This window comes from Rousettus aegyptiacus, unplaced genomic scaffold (assembly GCF_014176215.1).
Source record: "Rousettus aegyptiacus isolate mRouAeg1 unplaced genomic scaffold, mRouAeg1.p scaffold_m13_p_6, whole genome shotgun sequence".
Lineage (NCBI taxonomy): Eukaryota > Metazoa > Chordata > Mammalia > Chiroptera > Pteropodidae > Rousettus > Rousettus aegyptiacus.
Window position 1 is genome coordinate 60,258,263 of NW_023416309.1, and position 25,273 is coordinate 60,283,535.

At 70.7% G+C, this 25,273-nt stretch overlaps 2 protein-coding genes across 3 annotated transcripts in view; both read left to right on the forward strand.

The window, feature by feature from the left end:
* KNDC1 (kinase non-catalytic C-lobe domain containing 1) overlaps nucleotides 1–19,781 on the forward strand; it is a 35,336-nt gene extending 15,555 nt beyond the window's left edge. Inside the window, exons 11-30 of one of the 2 annotated variants that reach the window (XM_036223505.1) lie at nucleotides 891–968; nucleotides 1,274–1,358; nucleotides 1,856–2,018; nucleotides 2,091–2,719; nucleotides 2,868–3,012; nucleotides 3,490–3,587; nucleotides 4,195–4,580; nucleotides 8,993–9,086; nucleotides 9,246–9,343; nucleotides 9,487–9,707; nucleotides 11,047–11,160; nucleotides 11,765–11,912; nucleotides 11,992–12,174; nucleotides 12,855–13,061; nucleotides 13,538–13,620; nucleotides 13,822–13,969; nucleotides 15,390–15,506; nucleotides 15,623–15,682; nucleotides 16,303–16,460; nucleotides 17,778–19,781. In XM_036223505.1, the coding sequence (XP_036079398.1) occupies nucleotides 891–968; nucleotides 1,274–1,358; nucleotides 1,856–2,018; nucleotides 2,091–2,719; nucleotides 2,868–3,012; nucleotides 3,490–3,587; nucleotides 4,195–4,580; nucleotides 8,993–9,086; nucleotides 9,246–9,343; nucleotides 9,487–9,707; nucleotides 11,047–11,160; nucleotides 11,765–11,912; nucleotides 11,992–12,174; nucleotides 12,855–13,061; nucleotides 13,538–13,620; nucleotides 13,822–13,969; nucleotides 15,390–15,506; nucleotides 15,623–15,682; nucleotides 16,303–16,460; nucleotides 17,778–18,009 (3,447 nt within the window). In that variant the 3' untranslated portion in view covers nucleotides 18,010–19,781. Of the gene's footprint in view, nucleotides 1–890; nucleotides 969–1,273; nucleotides 1,359–1,855; nucleotides 2,019–2,090; nucleotides 2,720–2,867; nucleotides 3,013–3,489; nucleotides 3,588–4,194; nucleotides 4,581–8,992; nucleotides 9,087–9,245; nucleotides 9,344–9,486; nucleotides 9,708–11,046; nucleotides 11,161–11,764; nucleotides 11,913–11,991; nucleotides 12,175–12,854; nucleotides 13,062–13,537; nucleotides 13,621–13,821; nucleotides 13,970–15,383; nucleotides 15,507–15,622; nucleotides 15,683–16,302; nucleotides 16,461–17,777 lie in introns of both variants that reach the window. The other variant, XM_036223504.1, reaches the window with a different exon arrangement.
* Nucleotides 19,782–22,204: 2,423 nt separating this feature from the next.
* Nucleotides 22,205–23,365, forward strand: UTF1 (undifferentiated embryonic cell transcription factor 1). The gene is made up of 2 exons (XM_016157522.2): nucleotides 22,205–22,754; nucleotides 22,828–23,365. Exons 1-2 carry the CDS (start codon nucleotides 22,205–22,207, stop codon nucleotides 23,292–23,294), a joined length of 1,017 nt encoding a protein of 338 aa, XP_016013008.2. The 3' UTR covers nucleotides 23,295–23,365.
* Nucleotides 23,366–25,273: the final 1,908 nt, after the last annotated feature.

The following is a 25,273-nucleotide window of genomic DNA, read 5'->3' on the forward strand; positions in this document are numbered from 1 at the left end:
CCATCGGTGCAGCTCCGGGCCGGTGCCGGGCCCCCGGGTTGTGGGTGCCGCGTGCGTCTCGGGGGGCAGGCACACAGCTGCCGTCGGAGTGGAAAGTGACGCCTTTGCCCCGAGCTCTGCCAGCCGGGCCCCGACAGGCCCCGTGCGAGACGCAGAGGTACGCCTGAGGCCCCTCGAGTGGCGGGGGAGACAGGCAACCCTCACGCTCCCGTTCACGGTCACCCGTACCCAAGTGGAAAGTCGAACGTGTCACCAGCAAGGCTGTCCCCGAACGCCAGGACGTCCGAGCTGCTGGGGACCAGTGCCCGGCCCTGGCCGTTTTCGGGGTCCCCAGCACGTGCGGAGCATGGTACGGACACGCAGCTCGACCGAGCCGCAGGCATCTTGCTGCAGAGGCACGGGCCACGTGACGGACGCCCGCCTGAGCCCCCGGTGCGGGCCCGGAGGCCGTATCCGCAGCGTCCCGCAGGCGGGCACCGCCTTGCCGCCGAGGCCACGAGGGGCTCGGCTCACCCGGGCCGGTCCCGTGCGTGAGCTCATCTGTGGGACGGCTGCCTGGGTTGAGGTTGTGCGCTGGGGATCGCGTGCGTGCGAGCTGACCGCACCCCCGAGTCCGCGGGGTGCTGTGGCACCTCCGCCCCGGTGTTCAGGAGGCCGAGTGGGGAAGAGTCGTGACTCCGCGCCTGTCAGCCGCAGGGGGCGCCCTAGGCCCGCAGCCTGCCCCTCCGTGCACGGGCTGTCAGCGAGGCAGGGTGGGGGCCGCGGCCATCCCTGCCCGGGTTTCCCGCCCCGCCGGGCACGGTGCTGACACCGGGCATGCTCACGGGCTCCCGTGCGGCCGGGCGTGGAGGGGCCGGCCCGAGCCACCCGCACCCCCCCGTGGCTTCCAGGTCTGCAGCAGCTACCTCCTCCAGCAAGGCATGGACAGCGGCGAGATCCTCGCCCGCCTTGGGGCGTCCGCCTGCCAGGTAGGGGCCCCGGGCCCGGGCGACGAGGGCGCGTTGTGAGTGGCCTGCACGCTGACCCGCAGGTGGCCACGTCATTTACGATCGTGGCTGTCGGCTGCCTGGGACGGGGGGGACAGCACACTGACACCCCGGCCCCGGCCCCGGTCAGGGCGTCGTCTCCCTGTGACGAGGAAACCCGCCCCGGCTTGTTGAGCTGGGAAACGGGGTGCCCCCAAAGTCTCGTCCAGAGAGCAGCAGCCCCGCTGGGGCCAGCGGGTCACGCACGGCCGCTCCGGGCCTGTGCCCACTGCACCCTTCTGTGCCAGGCTCTCCAGGGCGAGACCGTCAGCCTCCACGGCACCTCCGTCGAGCTGCAGCCCAGCACGGCACCGGCTCCCGCGCCCGGCTCAGGTGCGTCCCCGACCGCCCCGTCCTGCTCCGCGGCCCCCGCTGCTGCCCCGGAGTTTGCCCAGCAGCGCAGCCCACGACCGGCGGCCTTGCCCCTTCCCTGCCCCGCACGTCCTCCAGGCCTCTCCTCCCCCTCCTCGGCGGCCACGGCGCGGGGTGCACCGAGCCAGGCGCCACTCCGCTCCGCACCTGCCGCGTCCATGTCTGCCAACCCCGGCTCCTGCCGGCCCCACGTACTCTCCACAGAGCCCGCTGCGACCCCCTCGGTGGCACCTGCCCCGTCCCGGAGCGTGCGCCAGGCCCCAGGGCTCCCTGTAAGGCGGGGCTCTGCTTCTCTGTTGCCTGCCGGCTGCAGCTGCCCCGGGCTCAGGCCTCGGCCACGAAGCCTCCGTCCCCTGTGCTCAGACGCCGGGATCTCCAGGGCTCCTGGTCCTTGGGGACACCTGGGCGAGAACGCAGCACTCACTCGGGTCTGGTACTCACCCCAAGTTCGTCCCCAGGCTTCGTGCGGGCCAAAGGAGACCCCAGGCTCGAGGCGGTGCAGGGGCCTGTGTCCGGCCAGCCGTCCCACTGCGGGGCGTCCTCGGGGCTGCCCGGGGCGTCCACCTTCGCGGCCACCCACTTCAGGCCCACCGTCCTGGCACCGGACACAGGGGCGGCCAGGTGAGTGCCAGGTGGGGTGGACTCCAGCGGGGGCGAGGGGCCCTCCTGAGTGCCCCCTCCTCCTGCTCACAGAGACATGCCTGCCCAGTGCTCTGGGGACTCCAGTGGGAAGGAGCCCACGGAGGCCCACGCCGCAGCCGCTCGCCTGCAGGGGCCTGACCCGCCGGCTCCTGGGCCCGAACCGCGGGGTGCAGCGTCAGAATCCCCCCGAGAGGTGATGCTGGGAGACTCAGCCCAGGGGTGCCCCTGCTCTCCAGCTCAGGCCTCGTCATTGGCCCCACCTCCGAAGGCGCAGGAGCCAGGGCCAGAGCCGTGGGCCCCGCCCCGAGCCTCTGCAGGTGACCTCCGGCCCCAGTCCCCAGGCCCCAGCCTGCACCTGGCCCCGCCGCCCAGGAGCACGGCCAGCGAGGGCCCAGGCCCGGAGCGCAAGGGCCCCCGACCAGCGCCACGCAGCCCGCCCCCGGCCGGGGCGCATCCAGGCAGCCCCGGGAACACCCCTGTCCGGGAGCAGGACGACCAGGCCCCCGGCAGTCGCCCTGAGCGGCGCCCGGCAGCAGACCGCGGGCCGCCCCCGCCCGGCGCGGACGCCGGGCCCCTCCCGAGGACAGCCTGCGCGTCGCTGCAGGAGGCCACGCGCCTCATCCGCGAGGAGTTCGCCTTCGACGGCTACTTGGACAACGGGCTGGAGGCCCTGATCATGGGTACGGGGGGCGCGGTGCAGCGGGTGGCTCGGCGCCGGGTGGGGCCCCCACACAGCCGCCTCTGCGCGACGGGGGCAGCGCCGGGCAGCAGCAGGGCCCCGCAGCCCGGCTGCCCCCGCGCGCCCACCCCGCCGTCTCGCCCGCCCAGGGGAGTACATCCACGCCCTGAAGGACCTCACCTACGCCACCTTCTGCGGGGCCGTGTCGGAGAAGTTCTGCGACCTGTACTGGGGGGAGAGGCTGCTGCAGAGTCTCTTCAGAGTGGTGAACGGGAGGACGTTGCTCCCCAAGAAGTGAGTGTGCCCCCCCAGCCCCCGGAGGTGACCCCGTGGCAGCCGGTGCCCGGGACGCCCCAGCCCTAACGGCAGGACAGGTGGCCACGGTGTCCCGGCCCCGCCCAGCTCTGGTGGACGGTCAGTGCAGGCCCCTCGCCCCCAAGCACCACACACTGCGTCAGGCACCCACGCTCTGCTCTGCGTCCCCCCAGGCCACGTGGGACGGGCGTCTGGGGCCCCAGAAGTGAATGCGCACAGGGCCTCGGGCCCGGGAGAGGAGCGGCGGCGGTGGCCAGGGGCCGGCGGTGACGTCCACGGGAAGCCTGGGCAGGGCGGCCGCTGCCGCCACAGAGCCTGCCCAGCAGTGAGGGCCCGCGTGTTGAGGGGGGCCGGGCTCCCACTGTACACCCCGTGTTCACCCAGTGGAGGGCTGGGGGGCCGCTGGAGGGGCGGCGAGGGGGGCGGGGGCTGCAGTGACCCCCACTCTGCCTGCAGTGCTTCAGACGAGGCCGGGTCATCCCAGCCCGCGGGCGGTGGCCGTACCCCCACACCGAGCCCACAGTCTGGCACGCGGCCCTCGCCGCATGGAGCAGGTGAGCGGGCGGACACCGTGGCAGGGGCACCGGAGGCCCCTTGGTGTGGCTGGGCGGTGACGGGGAAGGTCTCCTCGGCCCCGGGGGCCCGTGCCGCGGGGGGCGGCAGGCAGGGGCCCGGAGGCCCTGGGGCAGGTGACAGGATCACCAGCATCTTCCCTGGAACCACGGCCACGGAGGGGCCCCGGGTACGACTTTCCCGAGGCCTCATCCGGGACCCTCAGCAGCCTGCGGGCAGGACGTGGTTTGGGGACTCCGCCGTGTGGCACGGACACGCGTGTGCTGCTGGGGCAAGGACGGTGGCGGCCACGTGGGACCTGGAGCCGTCACCTGCGGCCGCCTGGTCCGTCCTCCACGGACGAACTCGCTTCTGTTCTATCCGTCTATTTGCAAACAGCCCAGACCGCCCTGGACGCACCCCTCTGCCGCGCGTGACTGTCAGGGTTGGGGTTCCCCACCGCAGGCTCTGAGGACCCTCCCAGCCCCTCTGGAGCCGACATGGGGCCCCGGCCGTCTGTGGGGCTCCGTGCCCCCTACCGGGCGCGGGCAGCGGGCAGCGGGCTCACCTGGGCCCGGAGCTGCCCCCTCAGCCCCGTGTCCTGTCCAGGGAAGGAGAGGCCGGCCGCCTGCAGCGGCCGAGCACCCGGCCCACCGGCCCTGGCCCACGCCAACTCCGACGAGCTCTCCCGGGGGAACCTGGAGGTGGGGTTCCGGCCTCAGAAGTCGGTAAAAGCCGAGCGGGAGCCGAATCCCGCGGCAGCAGAGGACCGGCAGCCGGCCGGAGGGGCCTCAGACGCGGAGGCCGTGGCCCGGCCGGCCAGGTCCGAGGAGGGCGGCCCGGCCGTAAGCCCTGGCCTGGCCGCGTCCCAGAGCTGCAGCCCGGGCTGGAGCAGCGCCTTCTACGAGGAGGACTGCTTCGGCGCCGACATCCGCCGCTACGTGCAGGAGCGGGAGCTGCAGAGGGCCGGCGGGGCGCCCCACACCCCGAGCCCGGTGAGTCCCGGCCCCCCGGCCGCCCACCCCCGCGCGCCCTCCCACGGGCATTCTCGTCTGCCCAAGTCCCTCGCGTCTGGGGTAGGACGTGGCTTTCTTCTCATTGGCGGAGCGCGTGGTCGAGGTGGTGAGCTCCGTCAGGTCCACCTGTGGCCAGTGCGGCTCCCTCTGCCTGGCCGGCCGTCCCGGCCCCCAGCCCCGGGCAGCGTGGCTCTGAGGTGAGAGAGGACACCAGAGGCACCTGCCCGTGGCGGCCTGTTCGGCCTGGGCTTCTGCGGTGCCTGGGCCCCCAGGAGACAGCGCGCGGGCGCCCTCGGCAGTCAGGCTCCTGCTCCTGGCGCCGTCCCCCGGCCCCATCTCACTTCTGGCCTCCACCCCACGAGCCACGGGACAGCCCCTGCCCCCCGCCAGCCGTCCGGCACCATCCGAGCCGGCCCGTGTCTGTCCCTGCTCACTCCGCACCCCGAGCTTCGCGTGACTCCCGTCCCAGCTGGAAAGCAACGTGGCCCCTCCACGCGTGGCCGCCACAGGGATGGGCTGTTGCTCCTGGCGATCATGCTGTCCCCTCCAGGGTGCACTGCAGGCGGGGCCCCTGTGTGTGTGACCTCGGACCTGGCGTCAAGCACGGGGCGGGACTCAGGCCCCCTGTGTGGCCGGGTGCGGAGGGCGGCCTGGCCCACGTGCCAGCGTCCACGGCAGGGCACAGGGCGCCTGAGACCACGGGGGGCTCAATGGCGTGAGGGCCCGAGCCCGGGCCCCCGGCCCTGACACCCTGACACGGCCCTTCCTCCCTGTGCGGGCTGCGGCCTTGCACCCCCCCGCAACGGGCACTGTCCCCGTGAAGCCCGCTCAGTCGCTGTTCCCGTCCCCGGTGGCATCCGGCCGTCCACACGTTCTGGCCTTAAGCATAAAAGGAACTTGCTCCGGGGCAGAGTGCGGGCGCGGCCGGGTGACGTGCCACCCTCCCGCCACCAGGGGGAGCGCGGGCTCGGCGGACAGGGCTGACGCAGCTGGCTCGAGGCCACCGCTCAGGACGGCTCGAGACGAGCCCGGCCCGTGACGGAGTGTGGAACGCATCCTCCCAACTGGCCGTCCTGGTGCTGGGGGGCCACGCGGGGTCCGTGGACAGGGATGTGTGTGGCCGTGAGGCGGTGACCTGTGGGTGGAGGACAGACGGGGCCTCGAAGCCGTGATGCCCAGCAGCCACCTCCTGCCCAGCCCAGGGGCCGCAGCACCGGCCTCTGACCAGGGGTCCCGGCTCCTGGACCGTGGCGGGGAACACGGGGTGAGCTGGGAGCCGGTCGGGAACCAGGTGGACAGAGCAGCCGGCGCGTCCGACCGGAGGGCCCGACCCCAGGCTGGAGCCGTCAGGCCAGCGGGCCCGGCTCCCACGCCAAGTGTCTGGTAGATGCCACGTGCCGCTGCCGGCGGACGGGCCGCAACGGGAGGCGGCCCAGGGGCGCAACTTACAGAAAGAGACAAAGCCCCCCAAAACGTACGTGCACTCTCCCGGGGAGCCCCAAAGCGCCAGAAGAACGCGACAGAGCAGCACGAAGGCGAGGCCTCCCACGTCCTGACGTCCGCACTTCCTGCCGCGCTGCCGGCCCCGAGCCCACGCGGCGGCCCAGCAACGAACCCGCACGCGCGGTCGCCCGGGTCGGGACGCGGCCGCCAGGGCCGTCCCACGGGGAGAGACGGTCTTCTCGACGAGCGCTTCTGGGGCCGGTGGACGTCCACGGGCGAAGGCGTGAAGTCGGCCCCGTCCCTCGACCACAATCAGACGTTCGCTGAGGAAGCCGAAGACCTAAACACAAGAGCTGCGTCTGCGCAACTCTCGGGAGCAGCACGGGAGGCCCCACGGCCCAGTGTGCCCGCGACCTCCCGGGCGTGATGGCCCAGGCAGCAGAAACAGAACTCAACAGACTGCGCGTCGTCAGAGTCAGAAGCTGCTGCGCGTCGGAGGGAACGGCGCCGGGCCGGGCGGCGTGTGCGGAAGCCGCGGCGCGTCGGCAGCCGGGGGGCCCGAGAGGACGTCGCGCTGAGGGAAGGGGCCGATGCCGTACGACCCGCCTGCAGGGGGCCCCTGGAGCCATCGAAGCCGTGGGGACAGGTGGCGGCGTCAGCAGCTAACGGGCTCGAAGTCTCAGTCTGGGGAGATGAGAAGGCTCCGGGCGCGACGGTGGGGGCCGCCGCGCGACACCGCGAGTCCCCGACGCCGCCGAGCTGCGCGACGAAGAATGGCTAAAACGGCAAATTTAACATCGTGTATGTTTTGTCATAATAAAAGATTTCAAAGTAGCATTTTTTTAAATAAGTCAAAGGACAAAATCAGTGCTGGAATGGCGCGTGCTGGCACCAGGGACCGAGGACCGGAACCGCGGGCGCCATTCCAGTCGGAAGCAGGTGGGCGGGTCTGTCCCTTCCTGGCAGTGGGGGGGGGGGGGTCGGCCACAGGGGAGCGGCCCACGGGGCTGCCGGGACGCTGGGGCCTCGCACACCAGGCGTCAGGCCGCAGAGTGCGGGCGCCGCTCGCCAGGACTTCCCCACACGCTGGAACGTCCCGGATCCGCGAGGCGGCTGCCGGCGCGTGCGGCTCCGGCTCGGGCAGCGACGGCTCCCGCTCACTCAGCACTGGAGACACCGCGGCCAGCGGCCTCGCCCGGATGGCAGGTCCCACACACGCCCTGCCCTTCGCCCCCCGGCGACCAGTTCCCCAGGCCGCCAGCTGTCACACGGGGAGCCAGACTGGGGCACAGGCGGGGACGTCAGAGCCCAGGCCCTCCTTCAAAACACCGACCAGGAGAATGAAGTGTCCGCAGCTCGGGGCAGCTCGTGGCGACGCTCGGCAGCCCCCCCCCCAACCCCCCACTTCACACAGACGCCTTCGTGCAGCCTGAGCCAACACGCCACGCGCGTCCGGTGGAGGCAGCCTCCCCGCAGCCTGCACGGGGCCGAGCGGGAGGAGGGCCCAGGGGCTCGGGGACTCGTGGAACGGCCGAGCCTGGGCAGAGGGGTGCGCTGTGCCCGTCCGTGCCAGCTCGCAGGGTGCACGCTGTCCGAGTACCAGCACCAGGAGGGACACGGCATGGGCCCCACGTTCTCAGCCGCACCGCCAGAGACAGGGCACGCAGACGTCCACACCAGTCAGCAACAGCCGCCACCGATGACGCAGGCCACAGTCAGGACCGTGAGTCGGGAGCTCGCTTGCGTCTGGGCCAAGTCGATTTCCGGGATGAGGACCTGGGCCCTTGCGCCTGGCCAACAGGAGGCAGCCTCCCCAGGAGTCCGAGGGTCCCTGGGCCTCTGCCCGACCCTCGCCTGTCCTCCGGCAGGAGAAGCTGGCCCCATGTCCCGCCAACGGCCCCGGGACTCCAGGCCCTGCTCACGCGGACCGCTGCGCCCTGGTGGTTCTGATGTTCGCTGTTCTCGGGCCGACCTGCCCCCTGCTGTGTGACTATCGGACTCTGGCCACCGGACGGCAGGAGGCTGCGGGGGTGGCGCGGCCCCTCCCCCCGAACACAGAACCGTTCCCCAGGAAGGAGCTGGCTGGCCCAGTGCCATGGGGATGAAGTGGATCCGGAGGCCGCTGCCCTGCAGCCCGGGGCCTTAGGGCCAGTTCCTCGTGGAGATGCAACCGGCTGAAGGCTCCGGACAGAAGCCCCACGAGGGCAGCAGGACTCGCTGGCCGGTTCCACGTTGTCAGGCGTGTTCGGGATTTACGTTAAAGCCGAGGCCGCCACAGGCGCACAGGACATGGTCCGGGGAGGCCGACCAGACCTCTGGCGCCCGCAGCGCCCAGCGGTCCCAGGAGAGGCAGCAGGGCTGGGCAGGGGTCTCACTCCACAAGGGCAGATTTGCCAGGACTCAGGGCCCCAGAGCGTGGGCCCCATGGGTGCACCTGTGGCCGAGGGGTGCTGGGTGAGGCTGGGGGCCATGGAGGGGCCTCACGGGCCGCATAGGCCGGGGAGGTGGGGGGAGAGCTGCCACCCGCAGCTGATCCCCAGGCCCCAGGAGGTCCCGGGGTGCAGAACTGCCTGGGGGCAGGTCTGGGTCCCGGCCCTGGACGCCGACCCCATACCTCTCTGCTCCCCTTTCCGTCCTGGGGGATTGCTAAAGGGCCACCAGCTGCCTCGCTTTTAAGGGGCCTCATTTTTGTAAGCGGGTCCATTGAATCCACTTCTTTGGCCAAACCCCGTTTCCTGGGATGTTCACTTCCCACCTGTACCACCCGCCCCCGGCCACCCACGGCAGGCTCCAAGCCCTCGTGAGCTCCGCGTGTCCCACAGTCCCGTGTCCCGCGCTCCCCCGCATGCTGACGTGGCTCCAGTGGTGCCAGTGACGAGCCAGGGAGCAGGGAGCGGGGCGAGCGCGGCGGGAGGGAGGGGCCGCCCTGGCTGACCGTTCACCCCCAGGAGCTGGAGCAGCAGCTCATGATGGAGAAGAGGAACTACGGGAAGACCCTCAAGTTCTACCAGAAGCTCCTGCAGAAGGAGAAGCGCACCAGAGGTAGCGCGCGCGCCCGCCCCTCCCCGGCCGCTGACCCCGCCCCCGAAGCCCCGCCCCCGCCGCTGGCCCCGCCCCAGCAGCCCCGCCCCCGCCGCTGGCCCCGCCCTCGAAGCCCTGCCCCGAAGCCCCGCCCCGGCCGCTGACTCCGTCCTCCCCCAGGATCGGAGGTGAAGACCATGCTGTCCAGACTGAGGGGGCAGCTGGAGGAGATGCAGTCCCGGGCGCAGTTCCTCGGGCTGGCCAAGAGGTACCTGCAGGTGAGTCCTGCCTTTCCGCCCCCCTAGTCTGGGGCCCCTCGAACCGCACCAGCCCCTGGGGTCAGTGGCAGGGTGACCAGGCACATGTGACCCGCACGTGCCTGGCGGCAGCAGGCCAGCCACACAGTGGCCACTCCCCCCAGGTCCTGTACGCCGAGCAGTGGGGCCTGGAGCCCTGCGCCCTGCCCATGGTGGTGAACGTGGCAGCAGCCCACTGCGACACGCTGGACTTCAGCCCCCTGGACGAGTCCTCGTCCCTCATCTTCTACAACGTCAGCAAGCAGCCGCGTGCCGGCAGGCACCAGGAGGCCCGCGTCCTGCAGGCCGGCACGCCGCTGGGGCTCATGGCCTACCTCTACTCCAGGTGCGGCTGGGGTCCCGGTCACCACCAGCCTCAGAGCCCAGGGGGCCGGGAACAAAGAGGCCTGCAGAGGGGCAGTGGGAGGAGCCGCCGCCCACCCCCGACCCCCGTGGCCTGCACCTTCTCTAATTCAGTAAGAAAAGCTTCCCACCAGAGCTCTGGGTCCACCTGTTAGCTGCCACGTGCGTCCTTGGCCAGGCTCCTGGCCTGAGCAGCCTCAGAGCCGCCGGACACGAACCCGTGGGTCGCAGGGGTACCCCGGCAGGCACTCTGGGGAAAGGGCTCGATTAGCTGTCCAGCAGCCTTCTCCAACTAAATGCCCCCGGGAGCCACGGAGCCACGCCTGGACCCCGTCCACTTGACTGAGTCTGGCTCCCAGGGACTGCGGGATTTCCGCAGCCACCAGCTCTGGGCGTGAGCACCAGTTGGGTTCATCAGAGCCTGACTAATAAGTGCACGTGCTCACCCTGCAGCACGACCACCGCCCTGTCACACAGGCGCCACGGACCCAGGGCCGCCCCCAGCACTGCGCCCCATGTCTGCAGACGCAGCCCCGTGTCCCCAGCAGGCTCTCAGCCCAGTGGCCTGGCACATACCAGGCATGGAGCCACTGTGCCACCCATAACACACTTTAGGGCTCCAGAGGTCACCCCAAAACTGATGGCCAAGTATCAGCAAGGAGCACCAAGGGAGGCTCTTGGGGGCGCCCCCCTCCTCCAAGGTGGGCCGCACCTGGGTGTGCCTCCAGGCCAGCCGAGACTCTGGCCTCGGCCTCCTCCTCAGCACAGCAGGTGCATCACGGGCCCACCGCGTGTGCACGTGTGCATGTGTGCGTGCGTGCATAAATGTGTGTGCATGCATGTGTGTACGCGCGTGTGCGTTGTGTGTGCGCACATGCACAGCATTTCACATGGCTGAGCACTCAGAAGGCAGGATGGCCTGTGGGGACACCTCTGCAGGGCTGCCCGGGCTGCCGGCTGCCTGGTCTCTGGCCAAGCCTGGCCGCAGTGTCCCCAGCCACAGAGGCCCTGGGGTGACCAGGTGACTGGTCACCTGCAGCTCCTCCAGCAGCTGGGGGGCAGTCTTATCAGGCCCCCCCTTTCTCACTCCCCGGACTCACAGTTGCTCACATCTCACCCTGAGTTCACACACAGTCCTGCTCACACACACGCTCGCACTCCCGTGCGTCTACCCCAGCACCGCTAGTGAAGGTGGGGGAGCCAGCCCCCTGCAGTGCAGGGGAAGGCGGCGGGTGCCAGGCAGCAGGGCTGAGGGGCGGCGGGCGGCAGGGCCGAGGGGCTGAGGGCCGGCGGGCGGCGGTCTGACGGCCCCCTCTGTGCAGCGGCGCCTTCCTGGAGGGCTACGTGCAGCAGTTCCTCTACACCTTCCGCTACTTCTGCACGCCCCAGGACTTCCTGCACTTCCTCCTCGACCGCATGGACAGCACCCTGGCCAGGTGCGCACGGCCGGCGGGGCCAGGGGCTCACTGCGGCAGAGACGGGCCCAGCAGAGGCCACCGATGCCCTTGGGGGTGGGGCAGGGACTGCCCGAAAGGCCGGTTGGCGTCAAGACACCAAGCGAGGAGGGTCCCGCAGTCCCGCAGGCCGTCAGCCTCCAACCCGCAGCCACCACGGACAGGCCGGGGCGGTGGGCGGTGCGCGGCGCGCTCCGGCCTGGAGTCCGAGCTGGCTCGTCGGCCCCCACCGCACACCCCGGTGACCCTCCCACCACCGGAGGCCAGGGGCAGCCTTGGGCCACCGCGTCGGCGCCCTCCTTGTGGGGAGGGGGCTCACGGGACACCCCGCCCTGACTCCCCACAGGCGCGGCCTGGCTCCCACCCTGCCGACTGCGAGCGGCCTCCTGCCCCCACGTCCTGTGCCGTGGGGGCGGCGGGTGCTCCAGAACGGGCACCAGGGCAGGTGCAGGAGGGACACAGGCCCTGCCTGGGACGCCAAGCCCTGGGCCCCCACCATGAGGCTGGTGCCTCCACTCCTGTCCCCGGGAGGGCAGGGCGACCAGGGCATGGGCCCCGAGCGGCTCAGGCCCCCCTCTTCCCGCAGAGCCCAGCAGGACCCCAGCTCCACCTTCTCCAAGATCTACAGGCGCAGCTTCTGCCTGCTGCAGGCCTGGGTGGAGGACTGCCAGGCCGTGGACCTCGCCCGGAACGCCGCCCTGGTGGCCAGGCTCGAGGGCTTCATCTCCTCCAAGGTGACCGCGGGTGGGCGGCGGCCGGCCCGCAGCAGCACTGCCCCATCAGGGACCGGCGGTGACCTCTGCCCCTGTCCAGATCCTGCCCCTGGATGGCTCCGCGGAGCACCTGCTGGGCCTCCTGGAGGTGGGAACTGACCGGCGGGCATCGGAGGGCGCCCCACGCGGCACAGACCTGGGGGACCCCCGGGAAGCCGAGGAGGACGTCAGGCCGCTCAACGCCCTCTGCAGGAGGCTCTCGGAAGACGGCATCGCCCGCAAGGTGGGGGTCTCCTCGGGGGAGGGCCCAGGGGTCCCGCGTGTGTGTGCACACGGACACGCAGCACTCACACGTGACTGCACGTGCACGCACACTCCCTTCCTGCCAGTCCCAGGGCCAGATGTGTGGGGCTGCACTTCCTGCCCCCTCGCCCTGGGAAGGACAGCAGAGGCCCTGGCCGGGCACTCAGGTGACCTCACCTCCCTGACCCGGGGACCAGAGGTCCAAGTGGAAAGCACTGTCAGGAAATAGCCTGGGACAATGGCAGAGTCTGAGGGACCTTCCACGACACGTGGGGACGGCCTCAAACTTCCGCAGCTCAGTCTGCGGAGACCCACTAAGTGACCAGAGCAGGTGTCCTTGAGCCCACAGGGCCACAGGCGGGAGGGACTTGCTGAGAGGCTCTAGTTGAGCCAGTCTGAACAGACCGGGGCCTGGAGCCCACCTGGGTGCTCCCCTGACCCCTTGCCCGCCACTCGACCCGCCGCCCGACCCGCCGCCCGACCCGCCATCTGACCCCGCCACCCGACCTGCCGCCCGACCCGCCATCTGACCCCGCCACCCGACCCGCCGCCTGACCCCGCTGCCCGACCCGCCATCTGACCCCGCCGCCCGACCCCGCCGCCCGACCCGCCGCCCGACCCCGCCGCCCAACCCCGCCGCCCGACCCGCCGGCCCCGCAGAGCTTCCCCTGGAGGCTGTCCCGGAGCAACGGGCTGGCGCTGCCCCACCACAAGGAGCGCCAGTACACCATCGCGTCCGCCCTGCCCAAACCCTGCTTCTTGGAGGACTTCTGTGGCCCCTACGCCAAGGCCAGCATGAAGGGGCCGTACTTCCTGACGGAGTACAGCGCCCACCAGCTGTTCGCCCAGCTGACACTGCTACAGCAGGTGAGGCGCGGTGCGGGCCCCACGGCCGTTTGCCGGAGGGGCACGTGGGCACACCGGGAAGGCGGCCGGACGCGCAGGCCGCGGGGAGCTGCCTCCCAAAGCAGGACCAGGGACAGGCTCTGGCTCTGGGCCCACAATGGGCACGTACGGCCGGCCCCCCGGCAGCTCCAGCGTCCGACACCCCCACCTCGCAGGCCCTGGAGGGTGCCGTGCGCACCACCGCGAGCCACCAGCCTCCTCCACCCTGGAGCCTCCAGGCATCCCTTCCCAGGCCACCACCCTGAGGTGACAGCATGACAGTGACCCAGCATGACCCCGGCTGGGCAGGCTGCCAGGGTCCCTGGGGCCGGACCCTACCCCGTGCTGGGCAGGCGTCAAACCCGTGACAGCCGAGACGCCCCCACCTGCTCTCTGGGACGCCGAGCGCCCACGGGGTCCCTGAGGAGGTGCCCTGTGTGTGTCCTTGTCTCCGGCAGGAGTTATTTCAAAAGTGCCATCCAGTCCACTTCTTAAACTCACGGGCCCTGGGCGTCACGGACCAGAGTGCCGCCATCCCCAAGTGAGTGCCACCCAGCGACCCGGGATGGACGGCCAGCGGGAGGGGCTTGGGGGCTACGCCTAAGTGTCTGGTGGACACCCTCGGCCAAAGGGCCATGCTGGAGCCACAAGCGCCCGGAGCCGGGCCCTCCGCACTCCGCCTGGCCTGGCCCCACCCTGGGACCCTGCGGTGGCCTCTCTGTGACACACACATCTCTTCCAGAGCCACTTCCGAGTCTCTGCCAGCCAAAACCTGCAGCTTGTTTCCGCCCAGCTACGTCCAGGACAAGTACCTGCTGAGGCTCCTGCGCAGTGCGGACGACGTCAGCACGTGGGTGGCCGCGGAGATCGTCACCTGCCACACCTCCAAGGTGGGCGCCCCCGTGACTCTGAGCTCAGAGCGGGGCGTGGGGGCCAACGGCACGGGGCCCGCGGCTCCCTGTGGGACCTGACGTGACGGCCCCCGGGGCAGGGGTTCCGCAGAGCCCAGCCCAGACCAGGGAAGCAGCGGTGACACCGGACGGCGTCCGGCTGCCCCCGGCCGCAGCGGCCTGGACGCTGGTCTTCCGTGGAACCTCCGTGCGTGGGTCACACACAGTCACCGTCACAGACCCGCCCGCCTCACCCAGCCCCCCACGCAGTCTGGGCCCTGTGGCCAGGCCACAGTGCACCCCGGGGGCCCGTCCACGCTCCAGCCTGAGCGACCTCCCCAGGCTGGGGACGGGGGCTCCCAACTGTCCCCCTCTCCCGAGCTGTTCGGGGGTGGGGTTGACTCAGCCACCGCCGCACCCCCTACAGCAGCACATTGTGTGTCCTGAGCCAACTAGGAGAGAACGTGAAACAGGTCGGTGGTCCAGGCGAGCCCAGCCCCCCACTCCGGGGGCCCTGGCCTGGACCGGGGGTGTCTCCGCCTGCACTGACACCCTGCTTCAGGCAGGCCAGGGGGAGCAGTTCTGTGCCTCGAGGGCCCGCGAGCCGCACCAGCCGAAGGCGGGTGGTGCCCGGGCCGCGCGGCGGGGCCGTTCCAGAGACCCGAGACTCGACCAGGTGATGCTACAGAAGTGTCAAAATAGGCGACGTGGGCGGACTATATATTATGTACTTTTTTAATCACAAAACTTTTTAAAAAACAAACCACAAGACGACAGGCTGGCCTCAGCCAGAAGCACTTGACGGCGCACGCTGCGCCTGTGCCCCTCCACGAAGGCCCTCAGCGGAGAACACGGCGGGGCCACCAGGGGCCATCCGTGTGGCCGGACGGGTCGAGCCCGGAGCAAGGGTGTCTGGCCCACCCGGCGGACAGCCCCTAAAGCGGGCGTCAGCTCAGAACCGTGCAGCAGTCTCCGGCACTGTGTGACATCCAAGTGCTGTCCAAGGCACGCTGCGGCCACGCGGGGCGCGCTCGCCCGAGGCCCGACGCGCCAGAGGGAGCGCGGGAACCCTGGGCCCGCCCGGGCGCTAGGACCGCGTGCGGCAGGGGCGCCGGCCCGGGGGGCGCGGGGCTGCCCTCTGAGGCTCAGCGGCTGTGCCTCGCCAGTGGGGGCTGCCCTCCCCGCCCCCACCCGTCCCGCTCCTGGCGCGGAGGTCCGCCCACATCTGAGCGTTCACTGGGCGCCTGCCTTTCTGTTCTCGGGGACGCCCGCCCTGCTGCCCAGTCCCCCTCCCCCACACACAGCTGAGCCCGGCTGCCTGGTCCTCGCGCCCACGGCCGGGCCCCGAAAGTCTCCGCGCGGCCGTCGCAGCTGGAGGACGCGGAGCAAACACACCGCTACCTGTCTGTTTCAGCTGCAGGTGACTCTGCTGTCCAAATTTTTGCTGATTGCGAAGTCTTGCTACGAGCAGAGGAACTTCGCGACAGCCATGCAGATCCTGGGTGGCCTGGAGCACCTCGCTGTGCGGCAGTCGTCCGTGAGTGCCCCGGAGGGCCGGCGGCCACCCCGCACCAGCCCCGCGCGGACCCTGGCCCAGTGCCGCGGGGTACGGGCACCGGCATGCCTGCAGGCTCACCTGTGCTCTCACTTCAGGCCTGGAGAATTTTACCTGCGAAGATGGCAGAGGTCATGGAGGAGCTGAAGGCCGTGGAGGTACCGCCGCTCTGCGTGAGCTTCCAGCAGCTCGTGCCCCCGGGGTCCGCAACGCAGGCTCCACACGCCTGGGGGTGGCCCCGCAGAGCCCGCACCTGGCCCCACAGCACACGGACCCTCCGCGAAGGCCGGCCCGTGTCCCCATGCCCGTCACAGGCCACCCGGCGCCCCCTGCTGGGCCAGCGGCACTGGGCGCGGGAGCCCAGAGGACCCGGGCTCGCTGCCCACCCGGCAGAGTGCAGAGGTGGCCTCATGAGGTCGCGGGGGGCAGACGTGCCCCACCCCAGACACAGCTCTGCGGGGGGGGGGGGGCGTCCTCGGCTGACACCCCAGGGGCCCTGCGGCTGGCCTGCTCGCGCCTCGTTCTCCTTCAGGCGGCTGGGCTCCCCCGGAGCCCACAGCAGAGCGTTGGGGAGGGAGCCGGCCGGCCGTCCCACAGGCGTCGGGCCTGCGACACCTGCACTTCCCACCCCCGGCCCCAACGCCCGAGGTGCGCCCAGCCTGGGCCGTGGGTCAGCGCCCGGGCGCCTCCTGGGACCGGCCGGGCTGAGCCGGCCGCTGGCGGGGCGCCCAGGACTGACCCCGGCCTGTCTTCCTGCCCTGCCTGGCTGGGCGGCCAGGTCTTCCTAAAGAGCGACAGCCTGTGTCTGATGGAAGGCCGGCGGTCCCGCGCCCCGCCCACCCTGCCCTCGGCGCGCCTGCTGGCCATGCACATCCAGCAGCTGGAGACTGGTGGCTTCACCATGACGAACGGGGCCCACAGGTGGAGCAAGCTCAGGTGAGGGCCTCCCCACCGGCCCTGCGCCTGAGGCCTGGGCCGCGGACGCTCGCCCAGCCAGGCCCTCCTCCCACCCCGGCCAGCTCCAGCCCCTCCTCCTCTGCGAGCCTGGTGCCAGCACCTCCCACGGCTGGGCACGTGCAGCCCCCGGCCATCGCCCCAAAGCAGCCGGGACCTCCCGCGGGAGATGCGGGCCCACCTGGAACCTCACATCCGCCCGCCTGCGCCGCCCCCCGGGCCCCGTGTCACGCCCCCCTCTCCCGGGGGCTGTCCGTGTGGGACCCAGAGCGGTCCGCGGCCTGCCCCTCGGGGGCCCAGCACACCTGGGGGCCCATCTGGCAGGCGCGGCTTGGAGGTCTGGCTGCAAAACCACCACTGTGGCCCCAGCCGAAGAAAACACTGCCCCTCTGTGCCTCGGCCAGCGCGGGGCGCCCTCCGAGGCCCCGCTGCACCCCCACCTCCCTGCCTCTCCTGTCACCCACAGGGCAGGCCGGTGGGGGCCGGTCAGGACCTGGCCCGGTCCCACGCGCCTCAGTGTTGAGGGAAGCGGGCCTTGCTCTGCGAACACGGCCCAGGGACCTCTGGAGGTCGCCCCGGGTCCGTGCAAGGCCCCCTCTCGGCCGCCGGTTTGAAAACAGTGTTTAAGAGGCAGCGTGGTGCACGCTTCACGTCCGAGGCTCACAGGGTGGCCCGAGGCGGAAGGCCCAGGCCGAGGGCAGCGTCCACTCGTCCCTACTGTGCGCGAGGACCTGGCCGCAGTAACCGCGGGCGGTGACGCCGCCCGCACTGGACGCACAGCCCCCCCGCCACACCCAGGCCGGGACAGCTCCTCGGGGCCCAGCCCCGCCCTGGCTCCCACCGCGAGGTCCCAGTCTTCCGGGATGACACCCAGGGGTTGCTGGTCACTGTCGGACCTGTGTTCTCCAGGGAAACGGCCCTGGTTCGCGGCGCTGGCCGGTTCCCGGGGTGCAAACCCTCGCACGGCGGTGGCTCAAGCTGCCACCCTGACATCACTGAACACAGACGCGCACCCAGCACACACTGACCACTGACCACTGGCCACGTGCGTGACGGAGCGCGCGCCCAGCACGCCCACGCCGGCATGCCCCCCGCGGCTGGCCCTGGGTCGCCTTGCAGTAAGCGTGAAATGACAAGCAGACGGACAGACGGAGGGACAGATGGTTGTGGCCAGGTCAGACAAACGGCCTGAGCCGGGCGACGAGGTTTGGCCTCGCGAACAGACGGCTCCGTGGAGCCGCAGCTCGGCCCGGGGGTCGGGGGGCTCCGCGGCCGACACGCCCTTCCCCGCCCCCGCAGGAACATAGCCAAGGTGGCGAGCCAGGTACACGCCTTCCAGGAGAACCCCTACACCTTCGCCCCCGACCCCAAGCTGCAGTCCTGCCTCCAGCAGAGGATCGCGCGGTTCAGCGGGGCCGACGTGTCTGCCTTGGCGGCGGGCGGCGGGGCCGGCCCCCAGCGGGCCGCCGGCGACAAGCACCGCCGGGGGATTCAGGGCAAGCTCCGCAGGATGAGGGCCACGTTCCAGTGACGAGGACGCCGCGAGCTCCACGGCGGCAGCAGGCCTGGGGGAAGGGGCCGCCCACACCGCCCAGACGCGGGCCTGCCAGGAGGGGGCGCGGGGTTCGGCCTGACCCCCCGAGGACAGGCCCCGTGACGTCAGGCTGTTCTGCTAGCAGACTTAAAAACCCAGTCTTAACGCTAAAAACTGAAGAGCAGTCGGCTCCCCGGGACCTGCACACACTCTTCGGGGAGATGGCCGTCCCCGCCGCCCACCTCGCAGCCACCCTCTGGCGCCGAGGTTTGGAAATCAGTTGCCCACTCAGCAGTGTTTTTGTGGGTCTAGCTTCCATCTGCCCAGCAACAAAGGAGCAAGACTGACCTCTGACCCCACACCAACCACGGGGTCCTGAGCCCCTCCGCCTGGGCCCCAGTTTACACTCCCCCCCCCCCCGATCCCGGGGTGCTGGAGCCTGCAGCCCCTCTTGCCCCCCATCCGAGCGGCCGCCTCCCCGCTCCCGGCGGAGGGCCTTGCAGCCTCACCCCACGCCCCACCCCGTGCCGCCCTCCACGTAGAGCAGCTCCGGCAGGACACCGGCCACTCCGCTTCCTGACAAAGCGCACAGGACGCCGCAGCCCCACACTGGAGGCCTCAGGCCTGAGAGCGTCCCTTCCCCGCCCCCCCCCCGCCGTGGTCCTGGGGGCCCCAGGCCCGCGGCCGCTCCCAGCACCTTCAGCAGCCATGCATGCCGCACGCACGCCCCGCAGCTTGCCCTCGCTGGCGCCCCGTCAGGCTGACCAGGAGGTGAGGGCTGCTCCCACGCGGCCTGCTGGGTGCTGCCCGGTGGGTGGGGGGCGCCCTCAGACCGGGGCGAGCCGGCGCGTCCCACGACGGGAGGCCAGACCCCTGGCACCATCCCAGGCCCTGCTGCTGGTCCCTAGCCAATCACTGCGAAACCCACGACTGCGCCTATGTTTTAGAATTAGTGATTCTTCAGAGCAACCAGCTAGCAGTGCACCCAGGAAAACCGTTCCCCGGGAAACCGGGACGCTTCCCACCGACTCCTCTGAGACACCCAGGTCCCGCCTCACTGGGCCGCAAGGGAACTCACACGCTGGCCATGCAGCCGTGGCTCTTTTTTTAAGCTTTTATATGAGAATTATGCTCTGCCGATCGACTCTCACGTTTTCAGATTTGAATTTAACAGAGAGTGTCGCAGGCCTGAGGCGATGTTAGTTCCGCAAGACGAACACTAGCGCGCAGCTGTTTGCACAGCACCGTGTCGCTGGTACGGGGTCCCGAATAAAATCACCCTACCCAGACCGCTTCCCCACGGCTCATGCTGCCTCTCTCTGAGATGACGCTGCTGTGGTCGGGGTCCCACTGTCCCCGACGGGGGCCAAGTAGTCTGGGCCGTCGCCAACCTGAAATCAGCACCTGAGACTCGAGGAAGGTGCCGTGAAGACAGGTCTCCCTTCGCGGCACTGGGCCTAATCGAATCCACACAACTGAAAGCCGATGCCCCCTCAGGTCGCCCGGCCCAGACAGAACGCAGCCTGCTGTGCTGCTGCTCTGCAAAAGCCCCTGCCACGCCTGCAGTGACCACTCGAGAAGCCACGGGAGCCTGAGGCGTGGACGTGGAGATGCCCTCGCTCCGGCCCAGCCCAGGACCAAGCCTCCCGCACACGCCTCCCGTGGGGACCCAAACAGCCAAGCCTCAGCCTGGGGCCAGGGCCCAGGCTGGCGGGCAGGGGGAACGCAGAGGGGCCCACCTGGTCCTCACCCCAGCTCTGACCACAGAATCTCCAGAACAGTCAACTGGCACGGCCCTCGCCACTGCTCAGAGTGGCCTGTCACACTGGTCAGCAACTACAGTGCTGTGAGGCTGAGCGGCCCCGGACACGTGGCCGGGTCTGGCAACGCGGGCTCCAGCAGCCGGCCTTCTGCCCCCTCCGCCAGGCAGGGCACGCCCAGCGGCATCCTGTCTGGAGCTTGCTGCTCAGGCAGTGTTCAGGGACTCTGGGCTGGCCGCCCCCGCCGCCACCTCAGCCCCTTGGCCTGGCCGGAGCACGCCCAGGAGCTGCAGGAGGAGGATGTGCTCCTCCGGGGGCCGCTCAGGCCGAGGTCGCGTTCCAGGCCAAGGGCGGGATGCAGCTGCGGGGTGGGGCTGGGCAAGGGGCTTGTGCACAGAGACACCTCGGCCCGCGTAGCTACGCGGGCACGGAGCCTGTCCACTGACCGCTGCGCCGAGGCTGCCGTGCCCCGGGTCTCTGCACCCACGTGCAAGCAGCAGCCCCCAAGTGTGACCACCAGCAACGTCGCCAGACTTTGCCAAGTATCCCCTGGGGCGGGTTCCCCCAGAACCACTGACTTAGAAGCAGTGACACCCCTGTAACGGCCAGCAACCCTGTACCCAGACCTTGGCTTGCAGGTGCCATTCCCCAAAAACCAAAAACGCACCCTAGGGCCATGCCACGCCGAACGTGCCCGATCCTGTCTGATTTCTGGAGCTAAGCAGGGTTGGGCTTGGTTACTACTTGGATGGCAGTCGGCCCGGGAATACTGGGTGCTGTATGAGCGCGTGCGCACACACACACACGCGCGCGCACACTTTGGGAGAACTGGCTGGACCGCTGATTCGGCTGGGGCAGGGAAGGCACCAGGTGGCCAGGAGCATCTTGTGGTGTCAGAAGCAAGGAAGTGCTGGGCGGGGGGGCGTGTCAGAGGACCGAGGACGAGAGGGAAGGAAGAGCCTGCGAAGGACTCCCAGGGCCGAGCCGGGCAACCCCAGTGCCCGACACCAGTGTCCAGAGAAAGACAAACGCCCGCAAGTCCACCCTGACCCATGGCGGCCGGGTGAAGGGCTGGGCGGGGAGCACTACAGGAGAACCCCTAACAGCACGCGGACACCCCGGAGGTGCAGCTGGGGGTGTCCCCACCCCTCCTCCCCGCACACCCGAAACCCAGTCCCATCACGAGGACCTGCCACGAGATACCCGCCACGAGATACCCAACCACATCCTCCGAGTGTCAAGGACATGAAAACAAGGCCAAGAAACCGCCGTGGCCGGGGGCGGCTGAGGAGAAACTCCGGCTGCACGCAGGCCCACGGCCGGGACCCTGGGCAGAACTGGGACCCGTGGGGGACGGTACGACCGCGTGCAGTCTGTGGTCCAGGCAGTGTTAACACGCCAGCTGCAGCAAACCTGCCGCCCTCGCGCGAGGTGCTCCGGGGCGGGCAGCACAGGGCTCTGCCCTTTGCCACCTGCTTGTAAATGGCGTCAGCCCGACCTACCTGGCCGAGAGAACGGCAGTAGGGCTGGTTCGTTCAGTGACCGCGCTAAGTTCGCGTGTTAACCTAACAGCCCGCCCGCAGCTCCCGGCGTGTCCAGTCACCTCACGTTTTACTTCTTCCTCGCCATCTGCTGGCCGCCTACCCGTTTTTCTTGTCCTATCGCTCTGGCTGGGGCTGCTAGCGCGACGGGGAACGGAAGCGGCCACGCTGGGCGCCCCCGTCGCGTCCCCCACCTCGGGGAGGGGCCCGACCGCACGCTGACCACTGCGGTGGCCAGAGCGCCTTTCCGTGACGTGTTACGTGTGAATCGCAACGCCACTTCTGACCACTCCACGCGGCCCTTGATCGGCCCAGCCCCGCGCTGCTGGCACGCAGGGGCCACCGCCACCTTGGGCGCGCACACCGGACCCGCACAGGAGGAGGGGCGGGGCGGGGCCGGCGCGTGAGCGAATCCGCGAACAGCAGCCCGGGGCGCACAAAGCACCAAGGAGAGGGCGCGAGGGCGCCTCCCGACGCTAGAAAGTTCCACGCCCCCGATCTGCGCAGTGGTGAGAGGGCACGGCACATGCGTAAACACGAGTTGACCCTTACGCCTAGTCACGTCACCGCATTAGTTTGCATCTCAACTAAACAGTTTAAAAAGTGCGACCCCAACTGTTGGGCAGCGTCTTCCCCGTCGGTTGGGGGCGGGGTCTTTTCCTGCGCTCGCGGCCTCCGGCCGAAAGGCTGGCGGGAAACCCGGGCGCCGGCACGGCGCGCGTTGAACTTGGCGCGCGGAGGGGGCGGGCCGGGGCGGGGCGGGGGGAGGGCCGCGGCGCCCCGGCCGGGCTCCCGCTCCGACGGCGGCCGGACGCGCGCAGGATCCTCAGAGCGCGTGCGGGCGGCCTCGCGGGCCGCGGCCCGGACCCCAGCGCGCCCCCCGGCCCCGAGATGCTGCTCCGGCCCCGACGGCCACCCCCGCCGCCGCTCCCCGAGTCGCTGGCACCGGCCAGCCCGGACGCCGAGCTGCGGTCGGCCGGGGACGGCCCGGGGACCCCGCCCAGACGGCCCGCCTCGCCCGGCGCGCCGGCGGCGCCCGCGTCCCCCGGGTCCCCCGGGTCGCCGGTGTCTCCGGGCTCGGCGCAGCGCACGCCCTGGAGCGCGCACGAGACGGAGCTGCTGCTGGGCACGCTGCTGCAGCCGGCCGTGTGGCGCGCGCTGCTGCTGGACCGCCGCCGCGCGCTGCCCACCTACCGCCGCGTGTCCGCGGCGCTGGCCCGCCAGCAGGTGCGGCGCACGCCCGCGCAGTGCCGCCGCCGCTACAAATTCCTCAAGGATAAGCTCCGCGATGCGCACGACCAGCCGCCCGGGCCTTTCGACGCCCAGATCCGCGAGCTCATGGGGCTGCTCGGCGACACCGGGCGCAGACGCGGGCGCCGCCGCTCCCCCGGGCGCCCCCAGCGCGGCCGCCGCCCGGCCCCCAGCACGCCGGCCGAGCCAGGTAGGTGGCGAGGGGCGGGGAAGCGGCGGGGAAGCGGCGGGAGCCGGACCTCACCATCCGCTTCGCGTTCCAGGCGCCCAGCCGCTGCCCGCCGTCCGCGACCCTGATGCGGACCCCGCCTGGACGCTCAGGTTCAGCTCGTCCCCGCCCAAGCCTGCGGGCGCCCCGGCCTCCCCGACGGCGCACCCCACCTTCACCCCCGCTCCCAGCCGACCCGAGGACCACGCGCCTTTCCACGCCCCCAACTCCCCGCTCCCCGACTCTGCCTGGGAAGATCCCGGCTCGCCGCCCGGCCGCCCGGAAAACCACGCGCCTCCGCCGTCCGCGCCTCCGTCGCTGAACGCAGCCCTCCTGCAGACGCTGGGGCATCTGGGCGACATCGTGGCCATCCTGGGCCCCCTGCGCGACCAGCTGCTGACCCTGAACCAGCACGTGGAGCAGCTGCGCGGCTCCTTCGACCAGACCGTGTCCCTGGCGGTGGGCTTCATCCTGGGCAGCGCCGCCGCGGAGAGGGGCATCCTGGCGGACCCGCGGGAGTGAGGCCCGGCCCACTCCAGCCCTGTTGTAGCGCCGCGCCCCCCTGGGCCCCGACCCCGACCTGCCGCCCTGCCCCACACCTGCCTATGTTCAATAAAAAGACGGCTCTCCCCGACTCGTCTGGCTGTGTGCAGTTTCCGTCTAGATAGGAAGGGGCCTCTGCAGGGAACCTCAGCGCCGGGTCGGAATGGCTTGGGAGGGCTCATGTTGGTAGCCAGGCCTTCCCTCAGGCCAGTCTCCAGGGGCACCAAAGAGGCCGGACTGCCCAGCAGCACAGAAGCCGGGTGGTCAGGCCCCAGGGGGAGAAGGCGGGAAGGGCTGGCCGAGCTGGCCTGGCCTGTGGGGGGAGGTGAGGGCAGCCTCCTGCAGCGCAGCCGGCAGGGCCCAGGTGTTCCCAAAGCCCCACCCTCCTGACCAGCCCTGGGCTGCAGGCCTGAGCTAGGTCTGGGAAACAGGGTGGGGGACTAAGGCTTCGAGGCAAAGGCCGGGCCTGTCCCCGGGGAGGGGGCTGGCTTGAGTGGGCCGCAGGGGCTGGGAGACAGACACTTTCGACCTCAGTTGAAGCCAGAGTGCCTGCATTTTGAGAAGACTTTTATCAAAATTGCTCCAGGAGCGATTTTCCAAATAGCGATTGGCCCCACCCTGGATCCAGGTCTGCTGAGCAGCCGGGTGGGGCCAGGGGGCCCTTTTGCTGGCGGAGATGAGGAAGTAGCCTGAGGCGCCTCCTCAGCATGACAATGCCCAGGACAATCCCCGCTGGGGGGGGTGGGGGAGAGCTGGGAGGGCCCGTTCCACCACCTAGCGGCTAGCTCAGGCTTAAGTGGCTTCCCGGCCACCGGCTGAGTGAGGGAGGCCCTTCCCCCCATGGCCCTGGGGTTCCCGGCAACCAGAGGACTCTGCTCAGCAGCAGGTGGCGGGAGGCAGCCCCTCCCCCACACCCTGCTCAGGAGAAAGGGACCCCAGTGAGGCCCGGGGGGTCTCCCGTGGGAGCCAGGCCCGCTAGCGGTGTGTGGAGGGCAGGTCCTGCGGGCTCGGACATCGCGGGTTGGCCCTTAGCTCGGACTCCAGGTGCCGCCGTGTGTGAGACACAGCCTGCTTCCCGCCGTGGTCCCTGCTTGGCCCTCCAGGCTCTCCAAGCTGCCCGAAGCCCACCGTCTGACGAGCCCCACGGCGGACGCGCCCCCAGCCCCCACACACCCCAGAAGGTCAGGGCCCCAGGCTGGGGGTCTGAGAGGCTGCAGCGCAGCCTGCTGTGACCCCCGAGTGGCCCCGACAGTGCCCTTTGGTGTGTCCACTGTCACCCGGGACTCGGCACTACACGGGGCTGCCTTGGGGCCAAAAGAAGTCCACCCGGGTCTGCGAGTTTGGGACAGCTGAGGGCACGAGGCACAGTCCACGCGCCTTACTGCCCTGTGGACTGCGGGCGCCACGGGCAGGGCCGCCGGGCGTGCGAGGTGGCGGAGGGCTGTGTGGGGTCCCGCCGCCCACCCCGCCTCCACCTCTGCTGCTCCCGACACCACAGAGATGCCCCAAACCCCTCGCTGGCCCTGCCCACCCTTCCCCCCGCCCTTGGCGCTCCTGCCGGCTGAGGTGTGTCCCGTCCTGTCCCGGAAAGATTCTTTGCCAGAAGCCATACTGCTCCGTGTTTCGGACTGAATGTTGGTGGCCCCCAAATTCCTGTGTTGAAATCCTCGCCCCCAGGCAATGGTGCTGGGAGGTGGCGCTTTAGGGTGCTGAGGTCATGAGGGTGTCGCCCCCGTGATGGGACCATCGCCCTCGGCAGAGAGGAGAGGGTCAGCTTTCTCGGCTCTGCCAAGGGAGGACGCAGGGAGCAAGCTGCATGCACTCCAGCAGGGCCCTCAGCAGGCGCGCCCGCCCCGTGCCTCCGGCCCGCGCTGCTGCTGCACAGCCAGGGCTGTGGGACACAGCACCCATGTGCGTTCGGGTCCTGACAGCCCAGCCCCGCCCGGCAGGAGGTCAGC

Coding starts and splice junctions, on each gene's coding strand:
- UTF1 (XM_016157522.2), top strand. CDS start 22,205: ATGCTGCTCCGGCCCCGACGGCCACCCCCGCCGCCGCTCCCCGAGTCG. Junction 22,755..22,827: donor CAGCACGCCGGCCGAGCCAG/GTAGGTGGCGAG, acceptor TTCGCGTTCCAG/GCGCCCAGCCGCTGCCCGCC.